The sequence below is a fragment of the Phyllostomus discolor genome, chromosome 13 (assembly GCF_004126475.2).
Source record: "Phyllostomus discolor isolate MPI-MPIP mPhyDis1 chromosome 13, mPhyDis1.pri.v3, whole genome shotgun sequence".
Lineage (NCBI taxonomy): Eukaryota > Metazoa > Chordata > Mammalia > Chiroptera > Phyllostomidae > Phyllostomus > Phyllostomus discolor.
In genome coordinates, this window is record NC_040915.2 from 20,892,381 (window position 1) to 20,913,421 (window position 21,041).

The 21,041-nt window shown below is 59.9% G+C and overlaps 1 protein-coding gene across 2 annotated transcripts in view; it reads right to left on the reverse strand.

The window, feature by feature from the left end:
• Window positions 1–16,922, reverse strand: part of PDGFRB (platelet derived growth factor receptor beta) — a 38,517-nt gene extending 21,595 nt beyond the window's left edge. The window contains exons 1-3 of one of the 2 annotated variants that reach the window (XM_036014339.1): window positions 16,467–16,922; window positions 6,627–6,631; window positions 839–886 (exon numbers count right to left, since the gene is read on the reverse strand). In XM_036014339.1, the coding sequence (XP_035870232.1) occupies window positions 839–878 (40 nt within the window). In that variant the 5' untranslated portion in view covers window positions 879–886; window positions 6,627–6,631; window positions 16,467–16,922. Of the gene's footprint in view, window positions 1–838; window positions 887–1,806; window positions 2,067–6,626; window positions 6,632–16,466 lie in introns of those variants that run through there. The other variant, XM_036014338.1, reaches the window with a different exon arrangement.
• Between the last annotated feature and the right edge of the window lie 4,119 nt (window positions 16,923–21,041).

The window sequence follows — 21,041 nt, forward strand, 5'->3', positions numbered from 1 at the left end:
CAATTCCCAGCCTCCAGTTCCTGCATTATTTCCCAGGTCACCTTTTGAGCCTCGTCCCTACAGCCACCCCAGCTGCCCAGGTTCTGCCCAAAGCCCAGAGGTGGCCCTGTTTGGGGGGAGTGGGCAAGGTGGCTCAGAGTGGGGCAGATGGGAGCAGGAGAGATGCTGGGGCCCCTGGGGACTCAAAGGGACTGGGGTTGGGGGGTTGTCAAGTGACTGGTTCCACTTCCCCTGTTGATATCCCCTGGGGGAGGATTCTGTAAGCCATGCCCCCCCCTTCCCCCAGATTGGTCAGGGCTCAGCGAAGCCAATCAGCCACCTTCAGCTTGCCAATGACCACTGGTTGCCTGGTCAGCTGCCCTGGACAGCAGAGTGCATGTACCAGGCGGGAGTGAGGGAAGGGTGTGCTGAGAGAAGCCCAGCTAGGACCTGGGGGTTCACAGCCAATGAGGAGTCCAGGCAGGGCAGGGAGTCCCAGACTGGAAGCAGACCAGCCAGACCAACACCAGGGAGTGCTGAGGACAGACAGGAGGCTGGAGTGACTCTTAACAAGTGGGGTGGGGACACCTGGGGAGGGGCACGGGGTGTGGAAGACCAGCAGAGGATATGAGCTGACGGCTCCGGGCAGGCAGGGAAGCGCTGAGGTTTGTGAGCTGTGGGTGGGCAGTGGAAGGGGGTCTTCACTGAGCCCCACTGGAAGGGCAGGACACTGAGGCTCGAGAGCAGAGCAGCGCCCCTGGATTCTCAGGCCCTGGTGCAGCTTGCATCACCTCTGCCAGCTCCAGGGTCCTGCATAGTAGCTCCCCAGGGCCCCTTCCCACGTGCCCAGTCCACCTACCTTTGAGGACAGGCGCTGGCATGGCACTCAGAAGCAGCATGGTGTCCTGCGGAGTTGAATAGGAGACAGTCAGGACCCAGGGTGGGCAGAGGCGGTGCCAGGGCCCATCTTTGCACCTGGGTCCTGCAGAGTAAGCCCGGGCTGGGCCACCCAGCCTTTGTGTCCACAGAGCTGAAGTCAAAGGCTACCCGTGTCCTATAGCCAAGAGGGCCCTCGTGCTCACAGGTCCCCTCCCCCCCGCCACACTAGGGCTCAGCCTCAAGGAGCCTGGGCCCTTCTTTGGCTCTGCCTCTACCTCTCGGGTGGCCCTGGCTGAGCCCCCAGCGCTCTCTGGGTCTTAGTTTCTCTGTATGTATAGCAACACAGGGGATTTGGGCAGGGGTGGTGTCCAGGGGCCCGCCAGCTCTAAGGGCCTGTCCTCCGGGTGACAGTTCCAATACCAGGCTCTTATCTGCCAGGACAAATATTTGGGAAAGTGTGATGAGAGGCCTGGAGGAGAAGGAGGGGGTGAGCCAGGCCCAGAGAACTCCCATAGCGCCGCAAGCACAACAGGAAGTAGAGGCGGCTGTGGGAAGGGAAGCGGGGGAGTCAGGGCTGTGGAATGGGGGGGCACCCCCACGCCTGGCCCCTTCACTGGGTCCTGAGTTGCACAGGGAGGCCCAGGGAAGAGGGGCCAGGGGCTGGGCCCTGGGGAAGCCCCATGGTGCCTCAAGCCTTGGAAGGTCCATGGAGACAACTGAATCGGAGCCCCCCATCCTGCCCCTACCATCCAGATGGGGAAACTGAGGCCCTGGGAGGAAGAGAAGTTTGCCTAAGCTTACACAGTAGAGCTTGTCCAAGAGACAGGCAGACAGACAAGACAGACGGACAGACGTGGACTGACAGAGGTAGAGACAAAGACACAGAGAGATGGAGAGAGAGGACACACGGCGGCGGAGACAGAAAGAGATGGAGGCAGGGACACTCACTGAAAGACCGAACTGGGTGAGTCTTTGTTCTGTCCCTGCCTGTGGCCGCTCCACCCAAGGACCCCAAATAACCACCAACAGCCAGGCGTGCAAGGGTCTGCAGCGTGGACGGAAAGGGGACCAGAAGTGGACGGGAGTCACAGAGCAAGACATGTGGGCAGTGACCACGTGACGAGGCAACAAGGAGCCTCTCGGTGCTGTGGGTCTGCTGACTTCGCAGAGTGGCTGCCCAGCCTGGCCTGCTCCGCGGCCACACCCAGGTCAGCCCCACTGCACCCCAGCCTCACCCCGCTGCGTTTCCAGTCCCTGGCTGGGGGCCGGTCTGAACCCCGGCAGGGCCAGCCTCTGTGCCACCGCTCTCTCCGGGGCCTCAGTCTCCCCGGACGAGTCAGAGCAGGCCACTCACGGCTCCGCTTCCACACACTGGCGGGATGGAGGGAAGACTCCTGGCCTGTGGCCCCCAGTCTCAGCTCTGCCCAGCACCCCAATAAGCTCTCTGAGTGAACCTGCTCTTCTCCTCCTCCTTCTCCCCATCCTTGCAGACCAGTCTGCTTGCGGGTCCCCTCATTTCTCTCCCTCCCAATTGCTGCAGACTGCAAGTCCAGCTCTTAAGGATGCGCCCCCTCCCTCTCCCAGCCCTCCTGCCCCAGCCCCTCCAGCCGGGTGCCAGGCCTCCTCCCACGGCGGGAGCAGCCCCACGGTGGAGCCAGCAGCCCCCTCAGAGGCCCATCTGCCCCTCTGCGGTGCCCCTCTGACTACCCCCTTTCTGCCCGAGATCTCAGCCAAAGAAAATCATTAGCAGCCGAGGCTGGGGGAGGGGGCCATTTCAGCCTCCCTGCCCCTCCCCTCTCAGCCTCCCTGGCTGGCCGCACTGTTTATTATTCTAAAGGAGGAATTCAGTCGGCTGGCCTGGAGATGGGAGGTCACTGCAGCGGGGGCTGGCCTGGCTCTGGGAGGCTGGGCTGTGTGGGCGCTGCCCCCCACCCCCACCCCGGGCAGGAGCAGCCCCTGACCCTGGCTCCTCTCCCGCTGGGCCTGGGGCTGGGGGCCGATTAGTGTCTCTGAGACTCTGCCAGGAGGGGTCTTCTTGAACAGGCAGCAGAGGCCTGGAGCTGGACAGAGTCATGGCCCAGTCACCAGCAAAGAGGAAGAAGAATCGGGCTATGGGGAGAGGGCAGGAGGCTGGTCGGAGGAGCGTGGGGACAGTATAAACACCTTAGGGAGGGTGTAGGTGTCCCGGGGATCTCGGCCTGGCTTCTCCCTTTATGCAGTGGGCAACTCGGCTCTGGTCACACGGGGCCTCAGACCCACCATGGGACGGGGCGAGTCTCTCGCTCTCTCCCTGTTTCCCCATCGCACGGGGGGTGGGGGGGGGTGCGGACGGGTCCTCCCAGAGAGCCATCCCTCTTCCAAAATGGCCAGGGGAAGGAGGGGGCCGCATTCCTGCGGCTGCGTCATGTGAGAATTCATAACCCTTCTGGTTTCACGGATTGAACTCCCCCGGCAATTCAGTCACAGACTTGCTGTGTAAGGCTTGACCAGTTGTTTCCCTCTCTGGGCTTCAGTTTTCCAGGTGACTCTTAGACAAATAAACTGGGGACTGGAAATCCAGGAGGCTGCAGCAGGGAGGGGCAGGGGAAGGGTGGCATGGACGACAAGCCACAGGACCAGGCAGGACCAGAGAGGGGATTGAGGCAGCTGGACATGACCTCCCAGGCCGTCTCGGAGGAGTCCCTGACACCCCCAGTGTCCAGCCAATGCCTGTGGACCTCTCTGGGCTTCCCAGAGGCTGCGTGCATCCAGCCAACCCCAGAGAGGCCCAGACAACTGTTCTGCAGGGGGGCTGGGGGTTGCCCGTGACAAGTTCTCTCCTTCAGAGGGAAGGCTGGGCTCCAGCGAGGAGCTACATGGGACAAGGTGGTGTCACAGTCAGGGAACAGACACACCCCTGCCTGCCACTCTCTCCTGCCTGGGGAGGCTCCTGAAACAGAGAGAGGAGGGGGGCTGTCAGGGAGCGCCCCCTGCGCCCACAGGAGAATGCTGCGTGCCAGGGAGCCCTCTCATGACTCCCCCTATTTCCACCAGATTGGGAGGGACAGGTCCAAAGACGGGGTAATTGCCCAGCTCCTCATGTGAACCGGAGGAACCCCCTTGGGGGAGCAGACTGAGGGCCCCTAGCCCAGGGGCGCAGGCGTGTCTGAGGAGCCTCTCAGAGCCCCAGCCTCCTCTCCTTCCTGCACACACGAGTCTCCACTCCTTTCCCACCGCCTTAATCTAAATAAATCCAGTCCATCTCGGCCACATCCGCCAGCAGCAGCTTCCCTCCCTCGGGGTCCTGAGGCTCCCACGACACAGGCCGGCCGGGGAGGGAGGGGGGCCTGCCGGGCTGCCGGGGGCGGGGGAGGCCTGCACACCGTTAGCACGTGCGCACACAGCGCAGACCCGCCTACGCGCTCGTTCACACACTCCTCGGGAGCACGCCTTGCTGCAGGCCCCGTGTGCGTCCGGCCCTGGTGCAGGCACTCCGCGTGTGCACGCCCCCACAAAACACGCATGCACACAGCTCCCACTGCGCCCAGCACACACGTACTCGGCACAGATCTCCGCCTGTGCGCTCTCCCAATGCCCTCCTGAGGTGCACGTGTGTGTGGCGCATCACGTGTGTACCCAGGACAGACAACTGTGCACATACAACACGCACACAGAGCGTGGGCACCGGGGACCCCCAAACTCCCCCGAACACACATCCACGTGCGCGCGCAGACAGGCCGCAGCGCCGGCGTGCTGTGCGTTTGCTGTACCAGGCGCTATTCTAAGCGCTCGGCATGCATTGGCCCACTCGCTGCTCAGCCAACTCTGAGCAATATCTATCTGTATGAGATAGATACAATGATCATTCCTGCTTCAGGAGGGGAAGCTGAGGCAGCACGCACTTCAGGTGCTCGCCTAGGAGCAGAGAGCAGAGATGCAGCCAAGCTGGAGGGCCCCGCCTCCACTTCTCTGTTTGCTGGGTTTGAGCTGGGGAGAGGGTGGCGAAACCGATGGAAACAGATGGGTCTGAGGCTTATTTAGCCGAGAATGACAGGACCTGTTGATTAGATGTTGGGAGGGCTGAAGGGAGAGGTATCCTGAGCGAGCCCACCACTATTTCTGGTTTGGTGTGTGTACGCGGCGGGCAGTGCCGCTTTCTGAGATGCAAGTGGAGCGGAGGCACAGGATTAGGAGCTGCCACTGAGCTGGTCGGGGATGCAGAGGGGCCATGGGCACCTGAGGGGACCGAGGGACACTCAGTCTGGTGGCAGGGAACAGCTGGGCAGAAATAGCAGAGAGATGGGGATGGGAAGGAACCCTGCTTCAAGGAGGAGGGGGTGCTTGGGCCAGCCCGTCTCGGGCCAGGGATGCTCTGAATAAATAAGATGCCAGAGGGAGGAGGAGGCCTGGCCACGGAGTCTTGGGGTTAGTCTTGGAATGTCGGCGCTCCACAGCCCTTGGGGATCACCTCCTCGCTCCAACCCCCTTCCTCGCCCCCGCTGTACAGATGAGGAGACCGAGCCTGAGGGGAGGACAGGGCAGGCCCCAGGGTCTGGACTGGGCTCAGGCGGCCACTGGGCAGCCCTCGCCTCCAGCCCTGCCTCAGGGGCGCAAGGCTCCAGAGTTCAGATGACAGCGGCTGCCCCCCCTCCCCAGTGTATCCCCCCGCCCCCGCCACCCCACTCTGTTATATTGAAGCTGCTTTTCCTGCACTGTCCCAGCCAAGCTGGATTCGAAGACTGAGGTCAGAGGAGTGACTTGTTAAGTTGCCGGCAGAAGTGGGGCAGACCCTAGTCTCCTACCAGCAGGCTAGCCCTCTGTCCTCCACACCAGGGGCACTCACAGCCTCTGGGACAAACTTCAGGGGACCGATCCCTGGCTGGGAGCGAGGGGATGTGGGTTCGAGTATCTGCTCTGTCACCCGCCTGGAGTGCAGTCCTGCCCCTCTCTGAGCCTCGGTTTCCCCATCTGTACACAGGATGGGCAAGGCTGTCCTGGAAGCACTTCCAGGACGCCGCTGTGGGGGGCAGCTGTGCTGAGTCGGAGTGCTGGGGTGGGGGTGGGCGTAGGGTGCTAGGGAGAGGTCCTGGCTGGGGTGTCATGACTCAGCTTGCAGAAGGCGGCCAGCTCCAGGCCTGGGAGTGCGTGGGGGCAAGAGGCATCTGGAGCCAGAGACTGAGCCCTCCCGCCAGCAGCCGGGGCGGGGAGGGGGGGGGGCGGGGATACGAGAGTGGTGGCGGCATGGGCCGGATGGGGCAGAGAGCGCGGCTTCACCCCAAGTGGGCTGAGGTGCCTGGGCTGAGGTGCCGGCACGGTGGTGCAGCCTGGGGGCCGGGAAGGAGAGCAGGGTCTGCTGGCCGGGGAGACTGTTTCAGGTGGGTGGTAGGAACCTGGGAAGGGACTGAGGCTGTGCGGCTCCCACCTGCCTCCCTCCACCCTATGCCCCCCCCCCCCCCCCCCCCCCCCGTCTACCTGTTGGGGAAGGCTCAGCTTTCCCCAGCATCGTGTGGGGCCTCCCATGATGACTCTCCCCCAAAGCCTCAGGATCATGCTGAGGCCAGAGAGGGCGAGCACCTGGCCCAAACCACACAGCACTGCAGCTCGGTCGCCCAGGCCCGATGCGCTGCCTGCCACACTGCTTCTAGACCCACAGGACTTCCGTGTGTCCCAGGTGCTTTCGGGGCCCCCAAACAGAGTGTGGGGGCTGGCATGGGTTCTAGCTGGCCTGGGAGTCCAAGTGGGTAGAAGAAGAAGGATGCCAGTTTCGTGGACCACCATCCTGACCCCCCTACTGCTGCCCACTCTAGCACCAGCACCGTGGCCTGGGGCCGCCACCTGCACCCCTTCCTCCCGTCTCCACACCCCGGTCTGTCCTTTCCTACCCCTCTCACACCTCAACCTTTCTAGAATGCCTGCCGGACCCTGTCCTTCCCTGGCACCTCCGTGACCCCCAGGCACTGCTGTGCCCCCTCATTCCCAGTTGTGCTTCCTGCAGTTTGTTACCCACAGTTCAGAAACACTGAGTGAAAAATTCCCGAAGCAAGCAACTCCTAAGTTTTCAATTGTGCACCATTCTGAGCAGCGGGGCAAAACCTCACTCTGTCCCCCTCCATCCCACCCAGGACACAAATCGTCCCTCCACCCAGTGTCCCCACGCAGGGCGTGCTCCCAGCCCACTGGCCACCTATGCACCGCCTCAGTCGCCCTCAGCTCAGTGACCAGAGAGACAGGCCACAGTCACCCGTCCCTTCTCACAGTACAGGGTCCGGCTCAAATAACGCCCCTTTTCCTTACACACTCTTTTATTACACAACCGTAAGCATGTAATTCTGTAACCTAACAATATCACACTCACACACACCATCTGACATTTTAGGTGAAATGGTCAAATTAAAACTATGCATTATTACACCCGTATTATTACCCTACCGACCACATTCACACAGGCGCTACTTCTGCCAGGCCCTGTGCATGGTTGTAATTGTTCTACTTTATTCTTAGCTATGGTTACTCTCTTACTGTACCTGATGGATACATTACTTTCCCACAGGTGCGGATGCGTAGGGAAACACACAGCATGTGTAGGGTTCGGAATAATGCAGGGTTTCAGGCTCCACTTGAGGAAGGGAAGCATATTGTGTCCCTTGGGGATGAGGGGGACGACTGCAGTCATCCTCTAGGAGGAGCCGGCCTCTAGGGACCTGCACGCCCCAGCGCTGCAGACAGCGCATCGTGACTGAGGGGGAAGGTTGCTGCACCCCCAGCTCCCCAGAGCCCGTGTGAGGTCCCCACACTCCTCACTCACTCTCTGCTCCTCTCCCCAGGAGGCCTCCCCAGGGACACAATGGAAAGAAATGACCTATTTTCTGGAAGTTCAAAATAAAATGAAACATCTGTCTGGATCAGAGCCAGACTGATAAAGAACGGACCGATCCTCCCAGCCTGAGCCCCCTCCTCCCAAACACCCCCTCAACCACGAGGGTGTGAGCGCTCGGGGGTAGGGGAGCCACGCAGGCCCCACTTCTTGGAACAGCTCGTGGGAAAGCACTCAGTGTGTGCCTCATGGCTGCTGGCGACCCAGAGGAGGGGGCCTGGGTTCCCACGCAGGCTGGGAACCGGCCCGAGAAGGAGGTCAGTGGGGAAGGGAGGTCAGCGGCATGACCCTGTCCACCTGCCTGCAGAGCAAACGCTTCCTGCTCCTCTGGGTGGGTCACCAACTCCCTGCTCACCCCCATCACCACCCTGCAGCCCGTAGAGCCTGGCTCTGCCCGGGCCCAGGGTACCCCCAGGTCAGAGTCAGATCCTCTGGATCCCATCTGGGCCCCCAACAGCCCCTTCAGAAAAGAATGAAGACTTAGAAGGCCTTGACAATAACCACAAGAATAACAATAGCTACCCCTGATTTAGTTCACATCAGCCCCCACCGAGGCTGAGCCCTTTGTGCGAATGATCTCAGAGCAGTCCATGAGGCTTCCCCACTTTACAGGTGGGGAAACTGAGGCACACAGAAGTTAAACCATTTGTCCAAGGTCGTGGAGCTAGGCCGCAGTGAAGCCAGCGCTCAGCCCCGGGCAGAGTGACCACAGAGCTCACAGGCTTACATGCTCGCTCAGGTGACAGGCTGAGGCAGGCGGCAAGGTGACTGGCACTTAGTGCGAGTCCAGCACACGAGTCGGCAGCCTTGCTCCTCCGCCCTCTTTCCCTGACCTCGTCTCTCCATCTGTGCTCTCCTTTCGGCTGGGTGAGGCTAGAGCTGGCAGACGAGGGGGGAGACAGGCACACCATCTTGCACAGAGCCCTACCATCAGGGTTGGGAGAGCCCACAAATACTCCTTATTCACGTCTCCCCTACCCTCCCTGCAAACAAAGGGGTTTGTTGTCCAGTCTACCCTTGCACACCTCCCTGCAACAGGGATCTCACCACCGCACGTGAGACCCATTCCATTCTTGGCCAGTTCGGGCCAATATGTCAGGCTCTTTGAAAAAAGTCACTCCGTTGAGTGCCATCTGCCTCACTGCCTCCTCTGCTCGCTGGCCCTGCTCCTGTCCCCCGAGCGGCCCACCGCCCCAGGACAGCTCGCTTCTTATCCGTTGCCCTCCTGCCCCACAACCTGAAAAACAAACAAAAGAACCTACGAATTTGGGACTAGGCGCTCTGCTAAATGAGAGGACCTGGGGGCTTTGTTTTATCTTCACAACAATTCCTCAAGGTGCGTACAATCGTTATTTTCATTCCACAGAGGAGGAAATGGGTTCTCAGAGAGGTTGGCTAACTTGCCAGAGGTCGCACAGCCCACAGGCAGTGGGGCTGGAGCGCACACTCAGGCCCTTCTGACTCCAGACCTGCAGTCTTCACTGCCATGCGAGCGGCTCCTCTCTCGCCCCAAAGCAGATCTGTTCACAGAGACACTCCCACGTGGGCTCACCCTAATCCGTGTTCTTGGGGGTGGAAGGACCCTCAGAGGTTATAGTCCTGTCCTTCCCCTCACGGCGGTGCACAGTGGCCAAGGGTCTACCCCAGCTCACTCAGGCATTTGAAGGTCAAGCCGGGGAGAGAACTCAGAACTCAGAACACTTCTGCAACTTTGCTGCGGAGCCTGGGGGCTGGTGCGAAGGTTGAGGAGAGGAGTCCTTCCTGAGGACGTGTCTGTCAGGGTCAGCACCCAGACCCGGGCTCTGGTCTGCCCTGCGGCCTGTCCTCCGAGGTGGGGCGTCCAGGCAGCTCGGCCACGGGCCCTCTGCGCTCAGGGTGCAGGCCTGCCCCTGCCAGGGCCCCGGCACCCCCTACCCCTGTGCGCGGAAGGCCTGGGCCTCTCTCTGCAGCTCCGGAGTTCCAGGCCTCTGCCATCCCTCGGCTACCCTGCCTCACACCCCACCCCCCAGAGCCTCATCTCCGGTGGTGCCATGGCAACGGAGAGCGCCAGGCCTGGCGGCCAAAGCAGCCCCTGAGAGGGGTCCCAGGCTGAGGCTGGGGAGGGGGTGGGGGTGCGGCAGGCGCAGACAAGCAAACCTTCTGTTCCCCGGGCTGCTGCCAGCCCCGGATCAGCCCTGGGCCGGGGTGGGGGCCGCACACAGAATGGGCTCTCAGAGCCAAGTGGGCAGGGGCAGACAGGCCTCAGGCCATTGGTACTGACCCGCCAGCACGCAGCCTTCCCCCACCAGCCCAGAGCCCGAAGACGGGGCCGGGGTAGCTGACTACTCATTGGTGCCAATTACGGAGCATTGAGATTCCCCTCAGCGCCCTCCTGGGCAGCAGAGCCGCAGGGGAGAGAGCTCCCACGTCTCATTACCCTCTGGCTGCCTCTGCATCTGCCCCTGCACCCAGTTCTTCAGTCACTCGCCCCCCGCCTTCTCCCACTTAGTATCACTCAGCCTCTCTGTGCCTTGGTTTTACTGATCGTGAGCGGGGGCTCGTGGAGGCCTTGAATGAGTTAATAATGCAAGTAAAATGCTAGGAGCAGGGCCTGGCACACAGCCCTTGCTAAGTCAGTGGTCACATTATTATTACTCTTTATTCGCTCATGGGAGAGTAAGTCACTCACTCACTCACTCACTTGGCACTGAGCGTACAGCCGAGACCCTGCTGGCTAGACTTGTCAGCAAAGGGATGCGTGTGATAAATGGGGTGGCAGGAAAGCCCCTCCCCAGAAGGGCTCCTCAGGAAGGGGCGCTGCTGTTGTGGCTATTGTTGTCAGCAGGCTCAGCTGGGGTGGCGGCGGGGTCTCTCCTCTTAGGTAGTTGGGGATTCAGGGGCCCACCCTGGATCAGAACCCAAGTCTGATGGTCCCCGACCCACTGTCTGTGAATGAGCTCCTTCCTGTCCCTTTGTCTTAGTCCTTTTATTTGATTGCCCACAAACCAGAGAATGTTGTAAGGATGTCTCCAAGTTCCTCAGAAGGGATTAGGCTTACAGTACGTGCTCAACAGATGCTCACACAGCCCGAGAGATCTAATGGCTATGTAGGGTCAGCTCTTCTGGCCTTCGGGCCTGAGGCCTCAGCTGCCCCTGACGGCTCAGAACTCACTAGTCTGGGGAACTGTGATGGGCAGGCAGCGGTGACCACCCCCCCAGGGAGGTGATGGGACAGGCTGGTGAGGGGGCAGAACAGACAAAGGGGACGCCAAGGCCACCATGCCGCGCCTGCTGCCACCCAGGACACTGGGAGTGCATGGGCTCCCAGCCAGCTCAGGGCAACAGTCCCAGCTCAAGGCCACTTAATCCGGAGCCAAGTGCCGGTCCGACTCCCTCCTTACTGTGCGACCTCTGAGTTTAACTTCCCTGAGTCCCAGTTTCCTGGAAAATGACGTAAGCAACTTCCCTTTCCATTGTTCCGAGAGTTAAAGATGGTGATGAAGTACACCTGAGATATCATAGGTGCTCAGTGGATGGTAACTATTATGATTGTGATTATCTCCGTGGAGATGGCAGTGCGGGGCGGGGGGATGGCCGTGAGCTAGGCCTTCAGGTGTAGGCTCTTTGGCAGACCACACCAGGGAAGGGGATTCCACAGGTGTGAGCCGGTAGGGATGCGGGAGCGCTCAAGGCCTCTGGGAGAGATGGCAAGGAGAGAGCTCTCAGGTGAGAAGACGTAGGTGATAGGCAGGGAAGGAGGGTCACTTAGGGAAAGATTTGGGGTGCCGGGTCAGAATTTGGGCGTTGCCCTGGAAGCCCAAGAGAGCCCGTTTCCAGGGTACCGGTAGTGCTGACCAGGCAGTCATGAGGGCGCAGCTCCAAGCACTAGGGGGTGGGGTCTCCACGAAGGAGAGTGACGGGAGCAGGCTGGCATTTTGTGGCAGGGCATGGCTCAGAGGGGGGACGGTGGAGGCAGTGAGAGCGCATTTCGGGGTGCAGCCGTCTCAGACCCAGCCTGAACTCCCTGGCAGGGCCAGTTATGTGACTTGTGGGCCAAGTGCAAAGTGACAGTGCAGGGCCCCTGTTAGAAACTAGGAAGGGTTTCCAGTGCAGGGCCCTTCCAAGCACGGAGGCCTCTGTGACTGCACAGGTGACACGCTCATGAAGTCACTCCTGCTCCCTGGACTCAGGGGGTGGCCGTCTGTCCATCAGTCCTTCCATCCATCTACCCATCTGTTCGTCAGTCCCTCTGTGCCTGCCAGGGGCTCTCAGGGGCTGAGGGCAGAGCTGGGTGGAACCTCTAGGGTCATGTGCTGCTTCCTTGCCCCCCACTTTACATAAAAAGAAATTATGGCCAAAATGAAGAACTGGCATGACCAAAGGCTCGATGGTTCACAAAACTACCCGGGGGGGGGGGTCCCACCACTTGTTGGGATGGTATAGCTTCTTCTCTTCAACCCACAGTGTGCCCTGTGGCCTCACCCCAGGGAGAGCCGCAGCCTCAGCCCTGCCCGGACAGCAGACCTGCAGGCCAGGTCCTGGACTCAGTGCAATTGCAGCCGCTCTGTGTAACCGAGGTCCATCCACCCCCCCTCTCTGGGCCTTGGTCTCCCATCCATCCAACAAAGAATTTGGACCAAAAGTCCTCTTCATCTCTGACCTTCAGGAACTGTCTGACCCCCTAGCCCTGCTGCCCCCACCTCCCAAGGGACAACCCTTTCCATCACAGGGCGGAGAAGCTGGTGCCTCTTGCAGATGAAAGGTTTCAGGCACCTGAGACATCAAATAGCTCTGATCTGAAGTGAGGGGAAGAGAAGGTATTAATGCAGCTAAAGCAATACAGTTTGATTTTTCAACCACCTGCACTACACAGGGGGTGGGGTACCCAGAGAGGGTCCTGGAAGAGGGGTGGTCCTAGAGACTGAGGGTCCGGGAAGCCCTTATGCCTGGGGGGCTGGGGTCCAAAGTCTTAGGAGGGATTCCAAGGAGACTTTCTGCACTGGAATCAACAAGTGTGTGAGTTCTATACCCCCTCCACCAGAGGTGGGTCTCTGATCCCTCCCCTCGCCTCTGGGCCCCATTGTTTGTCCATCTACCATGGGCCAAAGCCTTGCTTTCTCTTCAGATCAGAACGTCGGAGGCTCAAAAAAAAATCCACATTGAAAGGGCTGCAAAGAGGTGCAGCACCCACAAGCACACCCTTGCAGGCAGGCCTCCTGGCCCTCCTTGGTCAGTGGCCCGGGAACACGGCACACAGGCTCTGTGAGAGCGCATCCTGGGGCTCCCTGAGAAACTGAGCGCGTGAACAGGCAGTTCCTAATCGTCAGAAAGGTCTTCCTAGTTATTGCAGGTGACAGTTTTCCATTAGCAGTCATCGATCCTGACCACTTTCTGAAACATGTAGAAAAAGGGTAAGAAAAAAAACTCCTTGCACCGTGAAGTTAAATATGCATGACCCCTGAGTACACAACGGGGCTTGTGCGGCCGCCAATCTGGGCTGGCAGGGCCCGGAATCCTGGAATTGTTTTAAGGCTGGAAGGAGCTCAGAGATCATCTCGCTCAGCCTCCTTGCTTCACTGATGGGAAAACTGAGCCCCGGAGAGCGACTGACTCACCCACAGACACATAGGATGGGTTCCAAGTCCCGATGACCCCCTCTGGAATTCTAAGCCCCCCCCCCCACAGTTGAGGCACATTCTCAGAGTTTATGCTGGATTCCCAGGGGTGGCCTCTCCCGGCCTCCCACCAGGGCGCTGGAGTCAGAAACACCCAGGCACATGTGTCTGCTCCACAACTTCCTGGCTGTGGGACGTTGGGCAACTGACTTAACCTTTCTGGGCTTTTCCTCATTTGCGAAACAGAAAGAGTTTATATCCACTCCTGGAGGTTGATGTGATGATTAAATTAGTTCGGCAAATATTTAAGCACTTACTGAATGACAGGCCTGTTCTAAGCGCTGAGGAATACGGCAGTGAACTTGGCGGTGATGGGTGTAAAGCACAATGAAGGGCTCAGAGAGAGCTGGTCCCTGTTATATCATCCTGTACATGCGGCCTTCCCGCTGAGGTGCTACGGGCTCCGGCCCTGGGGAGGCTCCTGGGGTCGGGTGGGGGGCTACAGAAACCAGGGGAGGAAGATCTCTCCCCGTTCCAACAATCCACTGACGGCAGGGTGCTGAACCACGTGCAAGACAATGGGGCAGGCGGGGGGTGGGTGTCAGGGATGGCTGGGGACCCTCTCACCCCTTCCTCCCTCCTCAGCACACTCAGCAGCCTGTCCTGAGAAAAACGCCCCGAGTCCCTTCCTTCGGCCCAAAGGCAGCTGGTCGCAGAGCCAGACTGCTCCTGGAGGGTGGAAGTGAGCCTTTAGGACACCCGTGGTGGCCAAGTCCCTTCCTCGGGCACAGCCCTCTGCAGAACACACACCAAACTCACAGCCAAGCTGTTCAATGCGGGAGGCAGGAGAGCAGTGGCCTTCTCTTGGCCGATGACATTGGATATAGCCCGGGAAGAGCAGGGATCGTGCTAAGTGTTTTACCTACATTACGAGGTCACGGAGCCTACATGCTGCCCTGCTGCTCACAGGGTTGGAGAGTGACGTCAGAGAGGCAGAGCACCGGCCCAGGGTCACACAGTTAGCCAGAGGCCAAATCGAGGTTAATGTATGGTCGACTGAAGCCCAAACCTGGTGTTGCTTATCTGGGGTGCCCACCACCTCCCAGGTATGCATGGATGCAGCCCAGGAAGAACACATGTGGGCCTGAGGTTGACCACACAGTGGATCTGAGTTGAGCCAGGGCAAGCACGAGGTCTCCTGACTCCGAACCCATGGTGCTTTCCACTGTCCCACATCTGTGGGCAATTACAAGTCTCAGCTCTTCTTCCCACAGAGCGGGGAGGGCCGCCTGAGCACTGCGGAAGGGAGGGTGTTGACCAGATGTCCCTCGTTCTGGACTAAGCCAGGGCCGGGTGAACCTGGGAGCAGGTCGGGCCTGATGCTGAGCTTTCTGCTGCTGCTGGAGGCGCTGGAGCCCAGGGGAGGCTCCGTGGGAGGGTGGAGACTGGTGGGATTGAGGCAGACTGTGGCCTAAATACCAGCTCTGCAGTGTGACCCTGGGAAAGTCACTTAGCTCCTTGGTTGCCTCGTCTGCAAAGCAGGGGGAACCACACCAATTCCAAAGACCCGGCACAGGGTCAGCACTCGATGACAGTGACCAGCATGGTCCTCCTGTCCCCGACTGTTGTGGAGCCAGGGCCCTCCAGCTCAGGGGTGGGGGAGGACCACGTGATTTCAGAAGATCTCGCTAGAGGCCTCTGTGACCTTTGGGATCAGAGATGCAGGCAGGGACATGCCTCCCTGTTTGACATAGAAAAACACAGTCTGGAAGGGCACCTGAGGCCTGGGCTCTGGCCTCACACTTGAGAACAGAAGGTCTTCAGCCGGTCCCTCCTCCCGCTCACCAGCACATTTCTGGTGGGGGGGCATAGGGACCAAACACAAGATGGGGAAGCCCAGGGCCTGAAGGGTCTCTGATGTGCCACCAGAACACCAACAGGAAGAAAGAGCCAAGCAACAAGGCACCAGTGAGAAGGGCATGGCGTGCACTGGGAAGCATGGAAGAACCTGGGGGGCTACCTGGAGGAGGTGGACTGGGAAGGGATACTTGAAGGGAAAATGCAGGGCATGTCCACAAGCAAGAGTGCAAATTCCGTCTGGGTTCCTGGGGTCTGACCGGAAGGAAGAGGAACACAAGGACCATGTTCGGACGGAGGAGGCAGGGAGCCGTGGGACACAGCGTTGTGGCTGCTGCGAGCCTCAGTTTCCCCACACATAAGGCAGGAGTAAAATCAGCCCTGCCTCTGGAGCTGCTGGTTCTCGTCACATGAAATCACACTTACAAAGCACTCTGCACAGTCCCGGCCTCCCGCAAGTGTCCCTCAGCGGCAGCGGGGTTGAGTTGGGGCTTCCTACAGGCGCATTTCTACCCGGGACGGCCACAGCAGGAACCGTGATCCGCTTCGTGTTTTAGGATAGAGTGGAGAAGGGGCTGGAGGAGGGACATGGCCAGCAGGCCCAAGCAGCTGCCTGGGACCAGGGGAAAGGGCCCAGCAGTCGAGCCCCCTTCTTCAAAGTGGGGTCCCCAGACCTGCGGCTGGATCCCAGGCCCCCAGCCCCAGCTGCGTGAACATGGCCTGCCAGGCCCCAGCCCCCTCGCCTTCGAACTTTCCCAGCCACTGGGGGTTTGGAAGGACATCTTAGGAATCTGGAAAATTTGCAAATCCATTTAAAACCCCAGAGGTTGCCTGGCTGCCGACTGGCCTAAAGCCAGGCAGATTCTTAGGGACAAGTCTTGGCCCCAGGGACAGGGCTGTGGCTCTGAGGTCGCTTGTCCCCTGCTAGGTCCCCTTTCCGTGTGCCCTGCTTGCCACTTCCCAATTTCCTTCCCGCTCCCTTCCCTGCTCTCCCCACCCCCAACAGGCGCTGGGGTGCTTTGGAGGCCCCCACCGGGTCTGGCACCAAGAAACTTCTGGGGTTTGCTTGATGGGGGCAGGGGGCACCAGGGTTGCGGAGGCCTGGGCCACCCGCCCCAGAAGCAGCGGAAGCAGTAGAGAGGAGAAAACGGGTTCCTCCAGCCCAATGTTGCCCAAAGCCTCCAGTCTCCTCCCATCTGGTTTTGTTAAAAATATTTTTCATTTTTTGACCTACTTGAGAAAGTACAGGCTGGGGTAAGGGGACAGGGCAGGGAGCTGGAGTTCCCCCCTGTAGGAGCACTTACCTGATGCCTTCTAATGTGGGCAAGGTCCTGGGCTCTGAGCTGTCACCCCCTCCAGGAAGTCCTCCTCACTGCCCTGTCCCGTTATCAGAAAGTCTTTGCTGGCCAGAAGTGGGGCAGCCGCGGGATAGGAGGGCGAAAAGGACCCTCGTAGGCTCCCGGAGCCTCAGCAGAAGGGAGGAAGTTGGGGGCTGCAGGGGTGAGGAGTGGCCTCACACCCAAAGCATCCTTCGGGAGGAGCAGGGTAGCCAGGAGGGGCCGCCCTGGGTCTGGCTGTCTGTGTAGCTCCGCACAGGCTGCAGCCCGGGGGCAGCACTGGCCAGAGCGGCTGCCGCCCTCTCCTTGTTGTCCTTGTTGGAACTCTCGAGTTCCAAGTTGCTCAGAGAGCGATCCCGGGTCCCGGTCCCAGACGGGGCGGGCAGGGACTGCGGGCTGCTGGCAGGGCGCTCACACCACTGTGGGCTTCCCTGCACCCACCCCCACTTTGGGGGAAAGGCTGCAGGGCGGTCTCTGATTGGTCCAACCGGAGAAAGGGCTGGGGGGGTGGGCGGTGGAGCCAGGAGGGTGGACGCGTGCGTCTGTTTTCAATTTTAGTTTTTTCCCTCCTCTCTTTCTTTTCCCCCAAGTTTCTTGTTTTTCTTCCTCCTTTCCCTCTGCTTTCTCCCTCCCGTCGCCTGCTCTCTCAGGATGTGAGGGGATGTTTAGAAATTCCACAGCCCACGCCAGACGCTGAGTCACTTTATTAAAGAGTGCCCCAGCCCCACTCGCCTGCTGCCTGTCTCGAGTGGCAGCCCCCCCTTGCCATGGCACCTGGGGACTGGTCTCTTCTCTGTGCCTCAGTTTCCCCATCTATAAAGAGACCTCTGATCATTTACACAATAGATTCAGTCACTATTCCTTCACTGAACAGGAATGTTGAGCACCTACTATGTGTCAGACACTGTGCTGGGGCTTGGGGATGCAGTAGTCTGTGGGACACAGTCCTTGACCTCAGGGGCACCGAGGCTGGAGGGAGACAGAGCACAGGCAGGTACTCGGAGGGAGGGCAGAGGGCTGAGGATGCAGTCAGAGGGGCATCCAACTAAGGTGGGCAGGGGAGAAGGGAGGGTTTCCGGAAAGAGGCGCCTTGGAAGAGATGGAAGGACCTTCCGAGATTATCAGTCACTTCTCAGAAGAAGAAACCGAGGCCCAGGGCTGAACTGGTGCGGAGCGGGTGAGAGACTGGTCCGAGGCCAGATTTCCAGACGCCTTCTTTCTCTGACCTCGAAGCCCCTGGAGCCCCAGGAAAGGATTGTTTCCCCATTTCACAGGCCAGGACACTGAGGCCCAGAGGAGTGAAATGAGCTTCCCACACCCACGCCACAATGGCAGAACCAGAGGAAAGTCAGGTCTCGGGAGCAACTCGAAGGAACAGACCCCAGTGACCTGCCCCCAGCGGGAGGCCCACATTGCAGTGCAGACTGGCTCGCCTGTCCCGCCGTCTGCCTCGGTTCTCCCTTTCCCTGTCTCTCATCCCGCCCTCGCACCCACAGGTGTGCCATCCTCCCGCCCTCCCTCCCCACCAGGGTTTCCTCTGCGACCCCCTGGCTGGGCCCTCACCCCTCCCTGCTCCCCACCTCCTCTCCTCAGATGAGAAGATGTCTGTTGTCACAGATACCTGGCCGTTAGATGCCAAAGGGCATCATTTTAAAAGAGTTCAGTCACCCCCTGCCCCCACTACGGTACACAAAAGAAACTGAGTCCCAGGGACAGGAAGAGAGTGTCCCCGGTCACACAGGCAGAGCCCGACTCTGCTCCTCTGTGTGCACCCCGGCCCCCCTGGGGTTCACTGGAGCCTGTCCATGAGGCCGGGCTGCTTGCACTGGGATTTTGTGCCAACCATGGTAACCTATCTTGTGGTCACTTCTTGGTCTTGTCCCAGTGGGGACTGCCCAGCAGAGGGAGAGGGGTTCTCAGACTGAGCCTGGGCCACAGGGTAGGGGCCATGAGAGCCCCCCAAGAAAGGGACCCTGGTCCAGCCTCATGGCCGAGGGGACACTGAGGCATCTAAATACCATAGGGCAAGCTTCACAAAGAGTTCTTATGCCCAAAACTCCCTCAGTCTCTCCAACCCCCTCCTGGCGTTGCCTCGGACATTCGCCTCCAAAGTCACCTCCGACTGTTGGGACCAGGAGGGCTCAGGGGCAGCACGGAGCCATTTCAATCCCTAGGCCCCCCCCCAAAACTAGTCTGGGAGTCAGGAGACCCAGCTATGGGCTTGTTGTGTGGCTTTGGATAGGTACCTTGTCCTCCTCAAGCCTCAGTTTCCCCAACTATACTTTTCAGGAGGACTCACGGTGCTGGGAGGACCTTGGGCTGCTCTGTCTGCAAGCTCGTTAGACTTGGACTCTGGCTAGGGAAAGGAGGCCAGTGGGCCCCGGGGCAAGGGGACAGCTGGGGGCCAGAGATGCAGCACAGAGGGGAGGGGATGGCTGGTGGTGGCTCCCCCGGGAAGCTGGCGGCCGCCAGCTTCCGGCCAGCCCAGCCGTCCGGCTGGCCCATCTGGAACCGCTTAGCCCCTACCACCATTAACCCTTGGCAGGCACCAGGGCGGTTACACCTCCTCCCAGCTGAGATGGGGTTGGGGGATGCAGTGCCACATGGGACACTCCCCAAGGGCTGGGCAGTTGAGGCAGAAGGGTCATGATTGACAGGGCAGGCTCCCCTTCTGTACTTCCAAACTGCATGATCTTAGGCAAGTTATTTAAGCCCCTGAGCCTCAGTTTCCTCCTCTGGAAAATGGAGCTGACTCAAGGATTGATTCAAAAGACTGCTGCAATATGTATGCAGTTAAAGGGCTTAATACAGTGTCTGGGAGTAGGATCAAAACAGTGTTTCCCTCATTCTGGCTGCAGTCCATCACTAGGTGCCCTTGGGCCTCAGTTTCCCCTGTGCACTCTGCAGGAATGGGCAGTGGGCAGTCACATGGGCAGCATGGCACCAACATTCTGGGGTAGTCAGCATGGCCCCCGGCCCCACCTCGGACAGGAGCCATGAGCAGAAATGGGAGACCAGTCCAGCCTCAAAGGATCCTGTCTTGGGGTGGGGTGGGGCTGACAGCGGGTGAGCTGGAGTGTGGGGAGCACTGCCTGAGAGGAGGGGGATGCGGTGCAGAGGGAGCGAGGAGGCCTGAGCCTTGGGGTGCAGTACTTCCCCTCCCACTGCATGGTGGCTCACTCCAGGTGAGCTGTGACGTCTGGAGTTCCAACCCAGCTCTGCCTCTCCCTCACTGTGGGTCCCTGGACCCATGTCTCAGCCTCAGTGTTTGCAGCTGTAAAATAGGGACACGTGTGCCTACCTCACAGAGCTTGAGAGGCCTGAGTAAGTGATGCACAGACGGCATTTTATGCAAGGAATAGAGAAGAGCCAGAAAGAGCCACAAAAGGTGACAGATTGTCAAGCGTCTCTGGGAGCTGCTGTAACAGTGGCCAGGAACAGGAAGGGAGCTGGGCCTCCCTTTGCCATTGGGATGGTTGAGGCCCAGGGACAGAAAGCGACTGTGCAAGACCAGGACTAGAATCGAGATTTCCGTCTACACTCAGGCCCATGCTCTTCCCTGAAAAAGGAACGAAGCTGAACTGAACCCCCACCCCAGACCCCCACCCACGCTTGTCAGAGCCGGAAGCCACAGTTCTCAGTGGGGGTGGGGGGGACAAGGGGGCCGGAAAGGGCGCCTGAGTGGGAGAACTCCCAGGAGGCCGGCTCAGCTCACTCAAGCAGGGCCAGCGGCCGCCACATCTGGCTCTCCCACGCTCCCAGCACTGCCCCCCGCCCCCAGGCTCCTCCAGGGCGAGGAAGCAGCACACACACATCCCGGCACCGGCCCAGTCATTTTGGATATCAGGGCCCACGTTCTCCTACGAGTGAGGCCATTGTGCGGGCATGGGAAATGGGCCCGAGAGAACAGAGGGGGCTTGCCTGAGCTTAGCAGAGAGAGAAAGGGCCTGGCATGGGTGAACCCTGGCCCCCAGCCCAGTGTCCTTCCACCCTGCACACCTGAGCAGGTAGGTGCTTGTAGCTGGGGAGCCGGAAGAGGCACACAGTGGGAACTGCCCCTTTCCCTCCTGGACACTAAGTTAGTGGCTGTCTAGTTGGGCACAGGGACCAGTGGAAACTTCAGGTCGCATTCCTACCCTCAATACCAGGAATGCTCTTACTGGGCCAGACTGTAGTCACCAAGGCCTGACAGGGTCAGGAGATAAGGGATTCAAGACTCTGCCTGCCTCCTCAGCCCCAGGGCACCAAGAAACAAAGGAACATCCTTCTGTGTGTCCTACACAAGGGTCACCAGAACAGCAGGGCCCTCAGAGGCCACAAGTCTCCCCCCACCAGACACACTGGGCCCCAGAGGTCAGAACCTGCTGGGACCCACTCCAGCAAGTCGAGAACGGGGCCTCTGACTCCCAGACCATCCTGGCCCTCATGCCATTTCCCCATGCAACCGACGTTAATCGAGCACCTACTGTATGCCCTGCCCTCCTAGAACTCACAAGCTAACGCTAAGGAAACCACAAACCAATAATATCAGATTGTGTTGTG